The sequence below is a fragment of the Prionailurus bengalensis genome, chromosome C1, assembly GCF_016509475.1.
Source record: "Prionailurus bengalensis isolate Pbe53 chromosome C1, Fcat_Pben_1.1_paternal_pri, whole genome shotgun sequence".
Taxonomy (NCBI): domain Eukaryota; kingdom Metazoa; phylum Chordata; class Mammalia; order Carnivora; family Felidae; genus Prionailurus; species Prionailurus bengalensis.
This window is the reverse complement of record NC_057345.1, coordinates 122,354,875-122,376,950: the sequence shown is the minus strand read 5'-3', so window position 1 is coordinate 122,376,950 and position 22,076 is coordinate 122,354,875. Positions and strand designations below refer to the sequence as shown.

The window sequence follows — 22,076 nt, the reverse complement described above, 5'->3', positions numbered from 1 at the left end:
CTATATTTTTAAGTGATCAAGGAGTCCAGATGTTTATGTCACACTAACAAAACTGTTTGAAATGCATCTAAAATTGTAAGAAAATAATACAAATGTTAAAATTCTTGGATTTGCTTAGCAGCCTTCCAGGTGACCTTTGTTCTTTCTTCTTGAGTATTCCCTAACACTCTACAATGAACATGTATTGCATACATATACATATATATACGTATGTGTGTGAGTGTATATATACGTACACATATACATACATATATATGTGTGTACATATGTGTGTATATAAAGAAACCCTTCTTTAAAATGCTCAGTGCCTTGAGAGGAGGTATAAATATGTAAAACTTTAGTTATTTCAAAAATCCTTTATCTCATATTATTACCATTTTCTCTTTCTTCTTTTTACATTTTCATCTTTTCTCCTTAATTTAGCATATATGATTGTCTCCTCCTTCCCATCTCATCTTGTGTTCTCATCTCTCTTTACTTCTCTTCTACTTTCTTTTCTTTCCCTTTCTTCTTCCCAATTTTCTGTTATCAATTTCTTCTCTTTTAAGATCACATCTTAACATTTCTTCCTCTTCACACTATTTTGCCAAAAAACTGTGTATTGTGTTTTTGGAATTTATGAAAAAAAATGCTACCAGCTCTTAATATTTTCAAAATGGCTTTACCATTTCCTATATTTTTTTCTTACAATATTTCTTTGTTTAAAATAGAATTGACTTTTTCCCCCATGCCTAAATGAATGGCCTTTTTATTTAGAAGTAAAAAATTTCTCAACTGCCCTGTACTCATGTATTTAGTTTATATGTAATTAGGTTTATTTTTTGCCATTGATATTTGATAATAAAGAGAAATCATTAATATATAACACTCATTGGTGCCTCTGGCTGTATCTATTCATTTGTCAATTAGCCATGTTAATAAACCACTTGTCATTTATTTAAAAAACAGCCAACAAGATGATCTGCTAGAGGTATAAAAGTAAAAATTTAACAGGATTTATTCTTTAAAAACCGTCCTCCTTGTAGTTAGCAAATATCAGGTGACACTGGCTTCTTCTAAATACAAAACAAATGGTTTTATCCACAATTAAGTGCATTTTTATGACTATTCTTAGATTATAGATGCTGAATCTTTGATTAAGGTATATAGAGTTTAAGCATACACATTTTAATTTTTATAACAATATTTGGTATAGCTGCCTTGAAAATATCCTATTTGAATATCTGGAATTTCTTACATTTTAGTGATAGAAGAAACCTCTGAGAACATCTAATTTCCCAAATTTGTATTGTAGAGGATGGCACTTATTTACAAGAGATGTGGTTTGATGTGCCTGCAATCACACACAGAATTCAAAGGACAGTGCAGGAAACATAAAGTTAGATGGTTCTAATTTCCTCTGATAGAAGTGGACACAATTTCAAGGAAGCAAGTCAGTAGAAAGGCAAAGAATGTGAATGTACAAAGATGAAGGGATGAAAAATTCAAACTTGCAAGATAAAAGTTGTTCCATGTGGCTGGAAAGAAACATTTAAGTTACAAGCAAAGATATATGTATGGGTGATAGGGGCAAGCTGCAGCCAGGTCATAAGTGTCTTATGTTTCATTCTAAGGAGTTTAGATTTAACAAAGTATCGATAGGGGCGCCTTGGTGGCTCAGTCTGTTAAGCATCCAACTTCGGCTCAGGTCACCATCTCATGGTTCCTGGGTTCAAGCCCTGCATCAGGCTCTGTGCTGACAGCTCAGAGCCTGAAGCCTGTTTCAGATTCTGTGTCTCCCTCTTTCTCTCTGCCTCTCCCCCACTCATGCTCTGTTTCCCTCTGTCTCAAAAATAAACATTAAAAAAAAAATTAAAGTATCAATGATAAACCACTGACAAAAAAAAAAAAGAAATTTGTATTCTGGCCATGGAGTCACTGAACTAAAAGTAGAAAAAGCCTCTTGCTAGGGGGGAAAAAAAAAAGAAAGGAAAAGAGAAAAACTGGATAAAATAAATAACACTTTTCAAGCATCTGACAATAGTCAGGATAGGACTCTGATCCCTAGAAGAAGGGAAATTAGTGAGATTAATGTAATCGCCCTGGCTTTCTGGCTGGAATCTTTTTCTGAATCTCAGTGCAATGAAGAACAATCCAAGAAGAGTACAGTGGTATCTCAGAGTCATACTAAAGACAGAGACTGGAGTTCAGAAAGGTTGAAGCTTTGGGAATGTTGAGAAGATGGGCAAATACAATGGATAGGAAGAGGCAAATGGGGACAAAACAAACAAAACAAAACAGAAATCTTAATAGGGCTGTGGAGGATCATCTGAAGTCCACTGCAGAAAACACCTAGCTGGGCAGACGTAGGAGGATGCTTTGTGAGCTTGGGAGAAGCCAGAGCTCAAAAAGTGCGGGGATATGATAAAAGTTCCAATCAGGCAACACACTAGAATGTTCTCCTAGGAGACAGCCCACAAGAGTCATGCCTTAGTAGTAGAGCAGCACTAGCCGCATAGCAGAGGTCAACCAAACCCACACTAAAAAAGATATTTTTCAGAGCCTTGAAATGATTATGCTGAGCTGCAAATAGCTTAAACATATGCCAGAACAAAGTCCAACAGTTTCCAAAAGAACAAAATCCAAAGCACTGTAAATATCATAATGGTCAGAATCCAATAAAACACTACTGGCTTTGTGAGGAAGCTAGAAAATGTGATGCATAACTGGGAAAAAAGCTAGTAAATAGAAACAGACTCAGAAATGACAGGGAGGGAACCTTCTGACAAATACAGTAAACCAGCTATTACATATATGATTTTGAAAATCAAGCAAAGGTTGAATACAATGTGAATATAAATAGAATATTTTCAAAGGAACTTTATGAACTTAAAATATCTGCAATAAAAACTTCACTGGAAAATACTGAAAGTAAATTAGACACTACAAAAAAATCAGCAAAATTGAAACATTATCAAGAGAAACTTCCAAACACAAAAAGAACAAGAATGGAAGACGTGAACAGAGCCTAAGCTAACATAGATCATGATCTGTATCTATGATATTTTTAACTGGAGTCAAAAGGAGAGGCATGCAATAAAACATATGATGAAATAATGGTCAAATCCAAATAAGATGAAAAGTATAAAATAGCTCAACAAGCCTCAAGCAGGATGTATCCCAATAGAAAAGGTTATTTAAAAAATAAAACAACCTTACATCATCAAAATTAGAAGGACATATTACATCCACACATTACATACATGGTAGCAAAGCCAAGAATTAATGCAAATGTCTCACCAGGGGGAAAAAAATAGAGCAGTCTTTAAAATGATGATGGAAGAATTCCAGAGAAGGTGGCAGAATAGGACAACCCCAAGCACATCTTGTCCCAGGGATACAACTAGGTAACACTCACATCAGTGTAAATAACCCAGAAAATGCCAAGAAGACTAGCAGAACACAGTCCACAACTAAGGGGACTCTGGCACTGTCTGCGGGAGGGAGGGATGCTGCCATGGCACAGAGGGGAGTGAAGCAGACTGTCACATTGGGGAGCCCACATGGGGAAAACAAATCCTCATGACATTTGGCTTTAAAAACCAGAGGGGCTGAACTTCACGAGTTTTTACAACCAACAGTACTCAAAACGTAAAATTTGAAAACTGAATGCACTCAGGGATCTCCTGGGTGGCTCAGTTGGTTAAACTTTGGACTCATGTTTTAGGCTCAGGTCATGATCTCATGGTTCTTGAGTTCAAGCCCCACCTCAGCCTTCACACTGACAGCGGGAAGCCTGCTTGGGATTCTCTCTCTGCCCCTCCTCTGCTCATGTGCTCGCTCTCTCTCTCAGTAAATAAACTTAAAAAAAAATTTAAAAAAAAATGAGTGGACTCAGCTCTGGGAGAACGCTGAGAGCAAGAGGAAACTGAGTCCCCACCCTTAAAGAGACAGCACAAGAAACAGTCCACAGAGACACAGCATAGAGGCAGCATACAGAAGGGAGATTTCTTCACTGATCAATCTCATGAGTGTGCTGGAGTGGCAGGGATCCTTGAGAGACTTCAGAAACAAAGAAGCTGATGGGCACCATTTCCTGCCCCCACCTCCCACCATAAACACATGACCACTTACAGGAACCAGCAGGGTCCAGACACTCGCTATTTGTTAACACTGAACATCCTGCACACCTCCGTACCCTGCACTTCGGATCTGCCCCCTCCAGCCAGGCTGGCCTTAGTCCTAGAAAATGCAGATCCCCTCCCCCAGAGGATAAACACAACCTTACTAACACCACCACCCCTCCCCCATGCACTTTGTGGATCCTCGCCCGTGGCAGAGCCAGCCCCTCCAACATGCTCTTGGCCAGAACCCATCCAAAAGGTGCCACAAGTCTGGCAGTGTGCAAGGAGCCCTGACAAGGGCCAACAGATCTCCAAAGTAACTCCAGTCCCAGGAACAGGGGAAGATAACCACATACACTACTCCAGCTGTGACCCCAGTAGTGGGCAGGAGACAGAGTGCTGGTCTGACTGAAGGCCCCACCCACCAAGAAAAAGCTTCTCAGGGGACAAACAGGTAAAGCATTCTGCAGTCAGGTTTGACTGTATCTGTGGTAAACACCTGGTCTGACACAATTCAAGCCCAAGGCAGCCCAAGACTGCCCTGCTAACACAAAAGGACCAAGCATTGCCTACAAAAGACAAAGAGAGGCATTGCAGAGGACTGGACTGGTGGAAAAAGTGGCAAGGCACACACAGCACATGTAGGAATCACCCCCGAAGTGCCGGTTCTGCGGAAGAGGGGACACTGCACTGAAGGGCGCTACAGGGCCTCGTCTTTGTAAGGCACTACTTTCAAGAGCATGAGACGTAGCTGACTTTCCTAACACACAGAAACAGACGCAAAGATTTAGACAAAATGGGAAGAGGGAGTATGTCTGAAATGAAAGAATAGGAAAAAAATTACAGCAGGAGACCTCAGTGAGACAGACCCAAATAATACACTTAATAGAGAATTTAAATTAGTGATCATAAAGAGATCTACTGGACCTGAGTAAAGAATGGAGGACATCACTGAGACACTTAAGAAAGAGCAAACACAGAACAAAGAACACAATCAGATATGAAGAACTTAATAAGTGATATTAAAAATACACTAGACGGAATAAATAGTAGACTAGAGGAAGGAGAAGAATGGATCAGTGACCTGGAAGACAGAGTAACTGAAAGCAATCAGCCTAAGCAGGTGGAGGAAAAAAAAAGTTATGCAAAATGAGAATAGACTTAACATCAAGCGTAATAGCATTCACATTATTGGGATAAGAGAAGAAGAGAGAGAAAAGGGTGTAGAAAATATATCTGAAGAAATAATAGCTGAAAACTTCCCAACTCTAGGGAAGGATCCGGGAGGCACAGAGAGCCCCCAACAAAATCAACCCAAAGAAGTCCAACCAAGATACACAGTAATTGAAAAGGCAAAAATAGTGATAGAATATTAAAAGCAGCAAGAGAAAAGAAAATAGTTATATACAGAGGAAACCCCATAAAGCTGTCAGGTGATTTTTCAGGTCAGAAAGGAGTGACATGATATATTCAAAATGCTAAAAGGAAAAAAATCTGCAGAAAGAATGCTCAATCCAGGAAGGCTATCATTAAGACTAGAAGGAGACAGGGGTACCTGGGTGGCTTAGTCGGTTAAGTGTCTGACTTTGGCTCAGGTCATGGTCTCACAGTTCATGGGTTTGAGCCCTGCGTTGGGCTCTGTGCTGATAGCTCAGAGCCTGGAGCCTGTTTCAGATTCTGTGTCTCCATCTTTTCTCTGCCCCTGCTACACTCTCATTCTGCCTGCCTGCCTCCCTGTCTCCCTCCCTCCTTCCCTCCCTCCCTCTCTCTCTCTCTCAAAATAAATAAACATTAAAAAATAAAAAGACTAGAAGGAGACAGAAAAGGGTTTCCAGGAGCTGGCTATTTGAAAAGATTAATAAAATTGATAATCCTATAGCAGGACTCATCAAAAATATTAAATAATTAAATAATTGAGAAAGAGAAAGAGACAGAGAGGACTCAAAGAAAATAAGAAGTGAAAGAGGAGAAATGACAACTAACACCAGAGAAATAAAAAAGATTATAAAGGAATATGAAAGGTTATATGCCAACTAATTGGACAACCTAGAAGAAATGGATAAATTCCTAGAAACATATAACCTCCCCAAACTGTATCATGAAGAAATAGAAAATTTGAACAGACTGAGTACAAGCAATGAAATTTAATCAGTAGTCAAAAAACCTAAAACAAAAATAAGTCCAGGACCAAACAGCTTCACAGGTGAATTCTACCAAACACTTAAAGAACAGATAATAACTATTCCTCTCAAAATACGCTATAAAGCAGAAGAGAAAGGAAAGCTACCAAATTCTATGAGGCCAGCATTACACTGATGCCAAAACTAGATACAGACATTATGAAAAAAGAATTATAGGCCAGTATCTCTGATAAACATAGATGTAAAACTCCTCAGCAAAATACTAGCCAACTGGATCCTACATTAACAACAACAACAAAAAAATCATTCACCAGAACCAAATGGGTTTTATTCCTGGGATGCATGCGTAGTTCAACATTCACAATCCACTCAACATGAATCGTCACATCACTAAGATAAAGGATAAAAACCATATGATCATTTCAATAGATGTAGAAAAAACATTTGAAAGGGTACAACATGATGAAACCCTCAACAAACTAGGTTTAGAAGGAACATAACTGACCATAATAAGGGCCATATATGAAAAAGCCACAGATAACAATATACTCCATGGTGAAAACTGAGAGCATTTCCCCTAAGGTGAGAAAAAACACAGGGACATCTCACTTTTATTAAACATGATAGTGGAAGTCCAAGCCACAGCAATCAGACAACAAAAAGAAATGAAAAACATCCAATTGGTGAGTAAGAAGTATAAAATGTTTACTATTTGCAGATGATATGATAGTATATATAGAAAACTCTAAAGAATCCACCAAAAAACTAATGGAATAGATGAATTTGGTAAGGTTGCAGGATACAAAATCAGTATATAGAAATCTGTTGCATTTCTATTCACTAATAATAAAGCAGCAAAGAGAATTTAAACAATCCCATTTACATTTGCACCAAAAATAAGAAAATACCTAGGAATAAAATGAACCAAGGAAGTGAAACATCTGTACTCTGGAAACCATAAAACATTGATGAAAGAAGTTGAAGAGGACACAAAGAAATGGAAACATATTCCATGATCACGTACTGAAAGAACAAATATTGTTAAAATGCCCATACTGCCCAAAGGATCTATAGATTTAATGAAATATCTATCAAAATATGAACAGCATTTTCCAAAGAAATAGAATAATCCTAAAATTTGTATGAAACCACAAAAGACCCCTAACAGTCAAAGCAATCTTGAAAAAGCAAAAGTTGGAGGTATCATGATTTCAGACCTCAAGTTATAGTACAAGCTGTAGTGGTAGTAGCAGTAGTAGTAATAATAATATAGAGTATTTTATATACACACACACACACAAACCATATATATATATATGTTTATATATATTTTTATATATTTATATATATATATTTATATATATTTATATATATATTTATATATATTTATATATATATATACACACACATATATATAGTATATACATACTGTATATAATATACACATACTGTATAATAATTACATACTGGAATATAGTATATGTTCTGTTCCATTGATCTATGTGTCTATTTTGTGCCAGTACTGTATGTATATATGTATATATATGTAAATATATGCACACTATATATGCATTATATACACAGTACTATATGTGATATTATTACTACATATATACTATATATACTATGTACTATATATATGTATACTATATATGCAGTACTATATATTATTATGTATATACTGTAATATACATTACTGTATTACTATACTATATATAGTTATATACTATACTGTAATACATATTACTACCTATATATGATGTATATATGGTACTATATATAATATATATAGTACTAGTATATATGCTAGTATAGTATAGTATAATATACATAGTACTATATATACTGTAATACATATTACTATACTATATATGTAGTATCGACTATATAATTATGATATATATATATGTAGTTTATATATATAGTATATATATAATATATATACTATGTATATTATACAGAGTACTGTATGTACATAGTATATATGTAGTAATTATATAACATACATATATAGCACTATGTATATATAATATAGTATACATAATACATACATAATGTAGTGTGTACATATATACATATATACATATAGTACTAGCACAGAATAGACACACAGAATAGAAAGACCAGAAGTAAACTGACAATTATAGGGTCAATTAATCTTCAATGAAAGAGGCAAGAAAGTGCACTGGGTAAAGACAGTCTCTTCAACAAATGATGTTGGGAAAACTGGACAGCTGCATGCAAAAGAATGAATCTGGACCATTTTTTTTTACACCATACACAAAAATAAACACAAAATAAGGACCTAAATGTAAGACATGAAATCATAAAAATCCTGGAATAGAGCACAGGCAGCAGTAATTTTTCTTACATCAGCTGTAGCTGATGTAGATTATTATCTTCTAGATAGTTCTCCTGAGGCAAGGGAAATAAAAGCAAAAATGAACTATTGGGACTACATCAAAATCAAAAGCTTCTGCACAGTGAAGGAAATAATGAACAAAACTAAAAGATATCCTAAAGAATAGGATAAGATATTTTTGAAACAACATATCCAATAAAGGGTTAGCATCCAAAATATATAAATAATTGATACAACTCAACACCCCTAAAACAAATAATCAACTTAAAAACTGGACAGAAGACATGAACAAACATTTCTCCAAAGATATACAGATGGCCAACAGACATATGAAAAGATGCTCAATATCACTCATTATCAGGGAAATGCAAATCAAAACCACAATGAAGTATCACTTCACTCTTATCAGAATGGTTAAAATCAACACCACAGGAAACAACAATGTTGGCAATAAAGAGAGAAAATGGAATCCTCGTGCACTATCAGTGGGAATCCAAACTGGCACAGCCACTGTGAAAAGTAGTATGGAAGCTCCTTAAAAAGTTAAAAATATAAGTACCATACAATCCAGTAATCACACTACTGGATATTTACCCAAAGAATACAAAAACACTAACTCGAAAGGCAATATGTACCCCTATGTTTATTGCAGCATCACTTATAATAGCCAAATTATGGAAGCAGCCCAAGTGTTCACTGATAGTTGAATGGATAAAGAAGATGTGAGATACACACACACACACACACACACACACACACACACACACACAGGAATATTGTTCAGCCATAGAAAAGAACACAATCTTGCCATTTGCAACGACATGGGTATATCTATAGAGTATAATGCTAAGTGAAACAAATCAGAGAAAGACTAATACCGTATGATTTCACTCATATATGGAGTTTAAGAAAGAAAACAAATGAATGAAAGGGAAAAAAAAAAGAGAAACCAAAAATCAGAGTCTAACTACAGACCAGTTTACTCTGGTAAACATGGCTACCAGAGGTGAGGAGTGGGGGATGGGTGAAATAAGTGAAGGAGATGAACAATACACTTATGATGAACACTGAGTAATGTATAGAACTGTTGAATCACAGGGCGCCTGGGTGGCTGAGTTGGTTAAGCGTCCAACTTCAGCTGAGGTTGTGGTCTCACAGTTCGTGGGTTTGAGCCCTGCATTGGGCTCTGTGCTAGCAGCTCAGAGTTTGGAGCCTGCTTTAGATTTTGTCTCCTTCTCTCTGTGCCCCTTCCCTGCTCTCTCTCTTAAAAATAAACACACATTAAAAAAATAAAAAAAGAATTGTTGAATCACTATAACACTGTATATTAAGTGTACTGGAATTAAAGTTAATTAATTAATTAAATGATGCTGAAAAAGAAAACATCATTCTTAACCTGGATAATGATATTAGAAAATAGCTTTCAAAAGTGAAGCCAAAATAAGGAATGGAGAAGAAGAGCTGAGAATGTTTTGTTATGAGACCTGAACTTCTACGTAAGACATAAATCAAAGAATAATTTAGAACACTAATTAGAAAATATTTTGAGCCACAGGAAAACACCTGACAATGTGACAAGAAATTTTTGGCTCTAAATTCTTGCTTTGTAAAGAAGGAAATCAATTATCTAAGCTTCTGCCTTAAGTAGGTAGAAAAAGAAGAACAAATTACATTGAAGGGGGGAATAAAAAGTGGAAATAAATGATAAAGTAAATGGACTAGCAGTAGAGAAAATATACAGAACTAAAGATGGTTTTAAAGATCAATAAAATTGATAAAGTTCTGTACGGTCACCAAAGAAAATGTACATTCTCATCATTTTCATTAACAAAATACATAATGTTAATAACAGATCCTACACACATTAGAATGATAGTAATAGAATATTATAAGTAATCTTAAGGCAGTAAACTTCATATTTTAGATGAAATGGGTCTAAACAGGCAGGGTAAGTACAATATGAAAATATCTCATTATCTACTAAAAAAAATTCTTCCCGGGGCGCCTGGGTGGTTCAGTCGGTTAAGTGTCTGACTTCAGCCAGGTCACGATCTCGCGGTCCCTGAGTTCGAGCCCCGCGTCGGGCTCTGGGCTGATGGCTCAGAGCCTGGAGCCTGTTTCTGATTCTGTGTCTCCCTCTCTCTCTGTTCCTCCCCCGTTCATGCTCTGTCTCTCTCTGTCCCAAAAATAAATAAACGTTGAAAAAAAAAATTAAAAAAAAAAATAAATAAATAAAAAAAATTCTTCCCACAAAGAAAATTCCAGTTACCTTCACTGGTGCATTCTGTGCAATATTCAATACATTTATACCAAGCTTACACAAAATCTCAGAAAATATAAGGCCAGCATTCCAAATTCCAAATCCAGCATAAACATTACAAGGACAAATAATAATAAAAACAAGGAAGGAAGAAAGGGAGGGAGAGAGGGAGGAAGACCTTTTTAATGAATATAGATGCAAAATTTGCTAACTAAATACCAGCAAGTAAAATCTACCAGTTTGTAAAAGAATATTATGAGTACATTGGGGTACCTGAAGAACCCATGATTGCTATAATATTCAATAATCAATCAATGTAATTTGCCTTATTTTACTGTTAATGCTGAGGATTAGAAGAAAAAATTTGATAAATATGAAAACCAGTAACAATAAATTAAAAATAGAAAGAATAGAAATTTCTTCATAAGATGAATTGGAATCTACAAAAATCCTACAACTGACATCATCCTTAATATTCAAAGACTGATTGCTTTCCCCCAATATTGGGGAAGAATGTCCACTCTCACCCCTCTATGCATCACTGTATTATTTAGCCAATGAAATGAGGGAAGAAATATAAGTAGAAAACTATCTTTCGTTGCCGAAGATATATCTGTAAACAAACCAAATAAAAATATGGAATTGAGACACTTTCACAAAACTTTTAGCAAAGAGTGAATTTTTCATGGTTACAGTTATAATACACAAAAATCAACTGTTTTATGAAATACAATGCAATGCAAAATTTGAAAATAGTTCAAAACATTTAAAGTAACAAGAAATCTGACAATATCCAATAGTAAATCTAATAAAAATGTGAAAGTCCCCTAAAATGAAAAAAAAAAAAACAATCATTGCTGGGAGATCTTAAAGGCTCAGTGGATATACATACATACTTATGAATTAGAGGGCTCACTATGTGAAATCTCTCCAATAAATTTATAGATTTAATGTATCAATAAAAATTCCAACAAGTTGCTGATGTTCAAATTCCAACAAGTTGCTGATGTTCTTTTCATGGTTTGTCAACTTGTTTTTTGATTTTTTATTTTTTACATTGTCTATTTGCCATAGTCTCAAATTCACTAATTGTTTCTTCTACAGTATCTACTATGCTACTAATCCCACCTGCTATTTTTTTCATTTTAGATCTTATAGTTTTTATGAATATCAGATTTTACTGTTTTTAATCTTTAGAATTCTAATTTGTGTCTTATTTTTAAATTTCATTCATATATCCCCTTAAGATCTTCATGCCTATTTTTTTTCATCTTAATAAACACAAGCGATAGAATTATATTCTCTATTTTAATGTTATTTTCAATCCATTATATCATTTGTATTATTTCTAGGTTATTTTTATTGACTGGATTTTTTACTCATCGTGGGTAATATTTTCCTGATATTTCCAATAATTTCATATTTTATTTTATTTACTATATTTATTTATATATTATATTTTATTTACTATGCCTGGGCATAGTAAACGTCATCTCCAAATCCAGCATAAACATTATAAGGACAAATAATAATAAAAACAAGGAAGGAAGAAAGGGATAACTTTGAATTCTTTTAAATATTCTTAAGCAGAGTAGGACCATGATCAGATTTGCATTTTAAAGATATAAATGTTAATTCCAAGAATAGGGCATGTGGACAAAATTTCACTGAAATAAGAAAGGTCAGTTAGAAAACTTGTAGAGATCTACAAGGAGAAGAATTTTAAAGAGTTTAATCAGTGCTTCACACAGTGCTTAGCAAATGACAATCACTGGATAATTATTTGTTGTGCTGCACTTATTCCTGATCAATACATAGTAGTTAGTTATTTAAATTAACTTTTTTGATTTATAGAGTTTTTTATATTGGAAAGCAATTCTATGCTGAAGGAAGCTATCCTGAAGAAGAAGATAGTGAAGTCAGAAATTAAAATGCTTCATATTGATGACTATGGTAAAGTTTTGTGCATGCTATGTTATTTAACAACAATTTTCTATGAATCATAGTTTTTACATGTAAATGACTCTCCATCTTTAATATTTTGCTCTTTCTTTAAAAGAACTTCCTTTACAGTTGTCCTTTCCCAAAGATTTTACGGACCGAAACCAGTATGCTCTTCTGTTAATAATGTAAGTATTTCACTTGTTTTTGAAATGAAGGAATATAAAGGCTTTATAATTTTTCATATGCCTCACACGACAGCATTCTGATTAAAAAACAAAAGAAATCCTATGTGTGTAGTTAACTGGGGCAGCTGTCAGTGGTATGGATTTGTCAAGGACACCACCACTAAATAATATGCAGGGATGTGTAATTTGTTTGTACTTCTTACCTCTCAAATTGAATTTGATGTCACTACTGGGAATAGTGACACATATGGTTTGGTTTATGATATCTGTTTAGCAATTACTCAAGCCCTATGTTCACTTTTTCATTTTGTTTGTTTCCATATATAATATTGGTCTATTGTTTTCCTTCTTTGTGATATTTTTGTCCTATCAAAGTTATGCTGGGTTCATAAAAGCCATTTTTTTTTGTTATTGGAAGACTGCTTAATACGAGATGTACTCTCTTGACAAATTTTAAGCACACAGTAAAGTACTGTTAACCATAGGCACAGTGTTGTGTAGCACATCTCTAGAACTGACTCATCTTGCATGACTGAAACTTTATACCCACTGAATAGCAACTCCCCATTTCCCCCTCCCCTGGAAAACACCATTCTACTCTCTGCCTCTAGGAGTTTGATTATTTTAGATGCCTCATGAGAGTGGAATCATGAAGTATTTGACTTTTTGGCTTATTTCACTTAGGTCCTTAATGTCCTTAAGGTGCATCTATGTTGTCATAGTTAGGACCTATGCTCTTTATCAGTTGCTTATGCAACATTGAGGAAACATTTTCTTCCATTGCTGAAACCACAATGCTTATACTTGTATCACTCCTGCCAGTTTTCCTTCCTGGCTTCATAGCCAGCAGGAAGCACCCCCCCATGCTCAGAAAACCTTTTAGGTTTTTTCCAACTTGGAATTGAGTTCATTCATACTTTCTGTGAGATCATACTTTGACATATAGCATTAGGCACAGAGGCCCATAACATGTAATGGTTGATTAAACTGATATAGATGTAGCATTTCATTCTCAAGAGTTATTATTTTCCTTATTAAGAAACCAGCCAGAATATTGCTATGACAATGCTTAAAATGGTCTGTAATTATATCAGAGCCTTAATAGGAAAAGAGAAATGAAAATAACATTACTTGTTGACTACTTAATATAGAGGGTAAGTATTCAGTCTGTGAAATCAAACCTCCTGGCTTCAAGTTCCAGTTTTGTCATGTATTAGCTGTGTCCTTGAGCAAGTTACTTAACCTCATATAAGACTCAGTTTCTCCAAATATAAAACAAGCATTAAAGTACAGCCTACCTGTTATGTCTGCTTTTTAGATTAAATGAAATACAACATGTAAAGTGTCATGCACGTATGATTGTTTTAATTATTTTGATTACAGTTCATTATTTGTATACAGATTGCATTCACTTTAGATTCTTTAATAAATAGAAACAAGTTGTCACTTAATTTTAAGCAGCTAAACACAGAAAATATTATACTTAATATTTTCCCACACTCCAGTATCTATTCCTAATGTTAATGCCTTGACCTCATCTAGTTTGTCATGCCCATCTGGTTCTCCTTTGTCCCTAATAACCAGAAGGCCCTGAGAGTTCTTGGTGGCTTGCTGAGAAGGTTGTTATTTGCTCTTTTATAGGTCTCTTCTCTTTCACTACCTGTTTTCAATCCCTAATTGAATTTCATGTGTGATTTATTGAAAATAAATTTTTAAGGCATTCAAATATTTGAAAGGCATTAAATATTTTAAGGCATTAAAATATATGAAAATATTTAAGGCATTAAAATGAAACAAAAAAGAAAAAAATCTTAACCCTGTCTTCTGTCTCAGTCATATCTCCAAAAGGGGCTGTTCTTTTTGTTCTCTGTGTGATGGGGATGTGGTTCTCAGGGAAAAGAACCCTACCAGGCATTCTTCTGTGAAGCATGCCTCACTTGTTCACATAGACGTGTAAGAAATTATCCTCACTTGCGTATTCATTGGCTCCAGAATAATGTCACACATAGGGGGAAAAAGTAGACAGAAGTTACAGATTCTCTCTGTAGCCTTGAGTCAGAGAAACTAATGGGCTCGTTTTGGTATCCAATATGAGGTTTAGTCTGAGTGACTTTGTTTTTAAGAAGAAATTAGTTTGTAAGAGATTAGCACAAGACAATTTCTGTTGTTAAAAAGAGATAATCATTTTTTTTTTAGAGGCAGGATAGTACAATAAAGTTACTGATTTAAGAGTCAGGTAGCCTGGGTTCAAATCTCAGCTCAAAGATTTACCAATACATTGCTTATGTTTTCTAAGCTTCAGCTTCCTTACAAATAAAAGTTGGAGATGATAACTTGGGATAATTTATAGAGACACGTCACCATAGTGTTTGATGGAGGATAAACACTTGCATGTAGTGTTTAATAAACTGAAACCACAAACGTAGTTATTTTTGGTACTAGTAATTTTAATATTTAAAATTATCAGCTTCCACAGATCCACCCCTTCAGACAGTGTCTCTCAGTCTGGGTGCTGCAGGGCCCTGCCTACAGAAAAATGGCAGCATTCAAAGCTTACTAGCCCCAGCCCTCCCTGTGGGTGCTGCAGCCCTGGCAGCATGAAAGCGGCCCCTACAATAGTCAGCACCATTCCACTGTGACTCATGCCCCTGAGAGAGGGAAAGATAAAACACACACACCAGTCAGAGACATAGCAGTGGGCCAGAGGCCGACAACTAGTCTGACTGCATGCCCCACCCGCCAATGAAATCTTCTCAGAGGACAACCAGGGAAAGTGTCCTGCAGTTTGGTGCTAATGTCTTTGGCAAATGCCTGGTCTGACTCAACTCAGGTCCAAGGCATTCCCAGACTGGTCCACTGACACTACAAGGGAGTAAACACTGCCCACAACAAGCAAAGAAAGCTATTGCAGATGACTGGGCTGAAGGAAAGAGCAGCTCAGCCACAGCAGGGTTCGCACATCACACATAGAAGACCTTGCACCAGGTTCTGGTGAACAGCAGACACTACACTATACAGCAGGATACTAAGACCCTCTTCTTCATACAGACATTACTTGCAAGTGCAGATGTGGCTGTCTCCCTTCACACACAAAAACCTACACATAAAGTTATACAAAATGAGGAGACAGGAATATGTCCCAAATAAAAGAATAAGAAAAAATTACAGCAAGAGACCAAAGCAAAATGGAGATAAGTAATATGTCTCATAGAGAATTTAAAGTAATGATGATAAAGATACTCATCAGACTTGAGAAAAGAGTAGAGAACATTAGTGGGACACTTAATGAGGTAAAAAAAAAAACCGATTATGGATAAGGAATACACTAAACTGATTTAAAAATATGCTAGATGTAATAAATAGTAGACTAGATGAAGCAGGATTGGATCAGTGACCTGAAGGACAGAGTAATAGAAAGTAACCAAGCTGAGCACATGAGTGTGTGTGTGTGTGTGTGTGTGTGTGTGTGTGTGTGTTTTCAAAAAGGAAACTAGACTTAGAGAACTCAACACCACCATCAAATGTAATAATATTTGCTTTATATGGATTACAGAAGGAGAAGAGAAAGAAAAGGAGACAGAAAATTTCAAGAAATAAAGCTGTAAACCTCCCAAATCTGGAGAAAGAAACAGAAATCCAGATCTACTAGGCACAGAGATTCCCCCAAAAAATCAACCCAAGAAGTCCACACCCAGATACATAGTAATTAAGTTGGGAAAAGTAGTGATAGAGAATTTTAAAAGCAGCAAAAAAAAAAAGATAGCAGTTACATAAAAAGGAAACATCAAAAGGCTGATAGCTGATTTTTTAGTAGAAATCTGGCAAGCCAAAGGGAGTGGCATGATGTATTCCAAGTGCGGAAAGAGAAAAATCTGCAGCCAAGAATATTCTATCTAGCAAGAAAGGAATAGGAGAGAGAAAAGAGTTTTCCAAACGAAAGTTAAAGGAATTCATGACCACTAAACCAGTCCTACAAGAAATGTTATAAGGGACTCATTGAGTGGAAAGGAAAGACCATGAGCTAGAGTAAGGAAAGTAGGAAGCACAAAAGCAGTAAAAATAAGTATATTTATAAAAATAAGTCAAGGCACTCACAGGGATGAGAATAAAAGGATGTAAAGTATGATACCATACACCTAAAATGTGCTCAGTGTAGACAGCTACATACAGAAATGTTATATACAAATCAAATGGTAACCACAAATAAAAAACCAGTGATATGCCAAAAAAAATAGAGAAAGGAATCCAAGTATATCACTAAAGAAAACCGAGTTATCATGAGAGAAGCAAGGGAAGAAAGGAACAGAGAACTATAAATAACCATAAAAAATAATAATAATAAATACCTTCCTATCAGTAATTATGTTGAATGTAAATGGACTAAATGCTCCAATCAAAAGACAGAGGGTGAAAAATGAATGAAATAACAAGACCTATCTATATTCTGCATACAAGAGACTCATTTCAGACCTAAAGATACATGCAAGTTGAGAGTGAAGGGATGGGGAAGCATTTGTCATGTAAATGGATGTGAATAGAAAGGGCAGCAATACTTGTATTGGACAAATAGACTTTAAAACAAAGACTAGCAGAAGACAGAGAAGAGCACTATATTATCATTCAGGGGACAATCCACCAAGAGGATATAACAATTACAACTATTTATGTACTGAGGGGTGCCTGAGGTCTCAGTGAGTTAAGTCACTCTTGATTGGGCTTAGGTCATGATCTCACTATTGTGAGACACTGTGGAGCCTGCTTAAAATTCTTTCCCACACTCTGCCCCTCTCCTGCTTGCACATTTACTCTTTCTCTCATAAAATTTATAAACAAATAAATATGCATCCAATATGGGAGCACCCAAATACAGCAGTTAATAACAAACATAAAGGAAGTAATCAAAAGTGATACAATAGTAGCAGACTTTAACACCCCACTTACATCAATGGACAGATCATCCAAACAGAGTATCAACAAGGAAACACTGGCTTTGAATGACACATTGGATCAGATAAATCTAATAGATACATTCAGAACATTCCATCCTAAAAAAGCAGAATATACACTCAACTGCACATGGAATGTTCTCCAGAACAGATAGTAGGCCACAAAATAAGTCTGAACAGATTCAAAGAGATTGAAGTCATACCATGTTTCTTTTCTGACCACATATCTATGAAACTATAAATCAACCCCAAGAAAAATTCTTTTTTTTTTTTTAATTTTTTTTTCAACGTTTACTTATTTTTGGGACAGAGAGAGACAGAGCATGAACGGGGGAGGGGCAGAGAGAGAGGGAGACACAGAATCGGAAACAGGCTCCAGGCTCTGAGCCATCAGCCCAGAGCCCGACGCGGTGCTCGAACTCACGGACCGCGAGATCGTGACCTGGCTGAAGTCGGATGCTTAACCGACTGCGCCACCCAGGCGCCCCCGAAAAATTCTTGAAAGAACACAAATACATCGATGTTAAATAAGATGCTACCAAGAAATCAAAGAAAAACATACATGGAGACAAATAAAAAAGAAAAGGATCCAAAATCTTGGGATACAGAGAAAGTCCCTCAAAATACAAGAAAAATATTAAACAACCTAACCTTACACCTAAAGGAGCTAGAAAAAGAACAAACAAAACCCCAAACCAGTAGAAGGAAGGAACTCAGGTTAGAAAAGAACAATGAAACTAGGAGCTGATTCCTTGAAAAGACCAAACAATTGTGAAGCACATTTAGCCATATTCATTAAAAAAGAGAGAGACTTAAATAAACAAAACCAGAAAGTAAGGAGGATAAATTACAACTGATACCACAGAAATACAGAGGATTATAAGAATATTATGAAGAATTACATGGCAACAAGTTGGACAACCTAGAAGAAATGGGCACATTCCTAGAAACATATAACCTAAACCAAAACTGAAGCAGAAAGCAAGAGAAATTTGAACAGACCAATTACTACCAATGAAATTGAATCAGTAATTAAAGAATTCTCAGCAAACAAAAATCCAAGACCAGATGGGTTAGCAGGGGAATTCTACTAAACATTTAAGGAACGGTTAATACCTTTTCTCCTCAAAGTATTCCAAAATAAAAGAGGAAGGAAAATTTACAGACTTATTGTATGAGGCCTGCATTACCCTGATACCAAAACCAGATAAAATAAAGAGAGAGGAAGAGAGAGAGCAAGAGAGAACTACAGGCCAATATCTGTGAAGAAAACAGATGCAAAAATCTGCAACAAAATACCAGCAAATTGAATCTAACAATATATTAAAGAAGTCATTCATCAAAGTCAAATGGGATTTATTCCCAGGATGCAAGAGTGGTTCAACATTTGCAAATCCATCAATATGATACATCACATCAATAAGACAAAGGATAAAAACCATATGATCATTTTAATAGATGCAGAAAAAGACATTTGGCAAAGTAAACCATCCATTAATGATACTAACCCTCAGAAAAATAGGTTTAGAGGGAATATACCTCAACATAATAAAGGCCATATATGAATACTCACAGCTAACATTATGGTCAATGGTGAAAAACTGAGAGCTTTCTCCCTAAAATCAGGAACAAGACAAGGATGTCCTCTCTTTCCACTTTTATTCAACATAGTACTGAAAATCCTAGTCATAGTAATCAGACAAGAGAAACCAATAAAAAGCATCCAATTTGGTAAAGAAGTAAACTTTCACTATTTGCAATGACATGGTATTATATATAGAAACCCAAAAGACTCCACTAAAAATTACTAGAACGGATAAATGAATTCAGTGAGGTTGCTAAATACAAAATCAATGTACAGAAATCTGTTGCATTTCTATACACTAATAATGAAGCAAAAGAATTAGAAATTTAAAAAAGCATTCCTAGTTACAATTACACCAAAAATAATAAAATCCTTAGGAAAAACTTAAATCAAGGAAAAGAGCTGTGCTCTGAAAAATATAAAACATTGGTGTCAGAAATAGAAGATAACCCAAATAGAAATATATTCCATGCTCATGGATTAAAAGAACAAATATTGTTAAAATATCTTTACTACCCAAAGCAGTCTACCGATTTAATGAAATCTCCATTGAAATACCATTAGTATTTTTCACAAAACTAGAATGAATAATCCTAAAACTTATGTGGAACTACAAAAGACCATGAATAACCAAAACAGTCTTGAAAAAGCAAAGCAAAGCAAAGCAAAGCTGGAGGCATCACAATTCCAGACCTCAAGTTATATTACAAAGTTGTAGTAATCAAAACAGTATGGTAATGGCACAAAAGACTGATCAATGGCATAGAAAACACACAAATAAACACACACCTATATGGTCAATTAATCTTCAACAAAGCAGGAAAGAATATCCAAAGGGAAAAAGACAGTCTCTTCAACAAACGGTATTGGGAAACTGGACAGCTTACATGCAAAAGAATGAAACCAGACCATTTTCTTACACCATACACAAAAAGAAACTCAAAATGGATTAAGGGCCTAAATGTGAGACACAAAACCATAAAAATCCTAGAAGAGAACACACACAGGAAGTAACTTTTACATAGGCCATAGCAACATTTTTCTAGATATGTTTCCTAAAGTAAAGGAAATGAAAGCAAAAATAAATTATTGGGACTACATTAAGATAAAAAGCTCTGCACAGCAAAGGAAAAAAATCAACAAAACCAAAAATTAACCTGTGGAATGGGAGAAGATATTTGCAAACAACATATCTGATAAGGGGTTAGTATCCAAAATATATAAATAACTGATACAACTCAGCAGTCAGCAAACAAATAATCCAATTAAAAATGGGCAGAAGACATGAGCAGACATCCAAAGAAGACATACAGATGCCCAACAGACACATGAAAAGCTGTTCAACATCACTCATCACCAGGGGAGTGCAAATCAAAACCACAATGAGGTAACACTTCACTCCTATCAGAATGGCTAAAATCAACAACATAAGAAGCAACAGGTGTTGGCAAGGATTTAGAGAAAATGAAATCCTCACACGCAGTTGGTAGGAATGCAAATTGGTGCAGCTACCGTGGAAAGCAGTATAGAGGTTCCTCCAAAAACTAAAATAGAGCTACTCTATGATCCAGTACTGAGTTTTTACCCAAAGAATATAAAAAAATAATTTGAAAGGCAATATGCACCCCTATGTTTACTGCAGCATCATTCACGATAGCCAAATTATGGAAGCAGCTCAAGTTCCATCAACAGATGAATGAATAAATAAGATGTGTATATATATGTGTGTGTGTACACACACACACACACACACACACACACATACACAGTGAAATATTATTCAGCCATAAAAAGAATGAAATACTGCCATTTGTAACAACATGGATGCAACTAGAGAGGGCAATGCTAAGTGAAATAAGTCAATCAGAGAAGAACAAATACCATATGATTTCAATCACATGTGAAATGTAAGAAACAAAAAGGGAAAAGTAGACAAACCAAGAAACACACTCTTAACTATTTATACTTACAATTACTTATAGTTATTGAACAGACGGGTAGTTACCAGAGGGGAGGTGAGTGGGAGGATGGGTGGAATAGATGATGGGAACTAAAGAGTACACTTAGCACAATAAGCACTGAGATATGAAATTGTTCAATCATTATATTATATACCTAAAATATAACACTGTATGTTAACTGTACTAGAATTAAAATGAAAAACTTAAAAAATAAAAATGTCAAAGATCATAAAAAAATTATGGAGGAGAAAGATGATCCAGTAGGTATTATGGTCTTTGAAAGCTATTTGATTTTACACATATCATACAATTAAAAATATACTTTTAGGAAATATTTTTTAATTATCAGAATTATGTAATATGTAATTCAGCACCCATGAAATTATTTAATAGACATTCATTACAAAAGCAGATAAAATAATGTAGTCAGGCCTATAGAATTTGCTAATTTTTGGTTGATACAGGGAAAAATGATAGTATTTTTTTAAGTTTTATTTGTTTATTTTGAGAGAGAGAGAGAGAGAGAGAGAACATGAGTGGGGGAGGAGCAGAGAGAGATAGGGAGAGAGAGAATTACAAGCAGGCTCTT

The 22,076-nt window shown here is 35.1% G+C and overlaps 1 protein-coding gene across 1 annotated transcript in view; it reads left to right on the top strand.

The window, feature by feature from the left end:
• The window catches only part of DPP10 (dipeptidyl peptidase like 10), a 640,613-nt gene that overhangs the window by 582,962 nt on the left and 35,575 nt on the right, over positions 1 to 22,076 (top strand). Inside the window, exons 18-19 of the mRNA XM_043576604.1 lie at positions 12,721 to 12,819; positions 12,926 to 12,995. Of these exons, the coding sequence (XP_043432539.1) occupies positions 12,721 to 12,819; positions 12,926 to 12,995 (169 nt within the window). The remainder of the gene's footprint in view (positions 1 to 12,720; positions 12,820 to 12,925; positions 12,996 to 22,076) is intronic.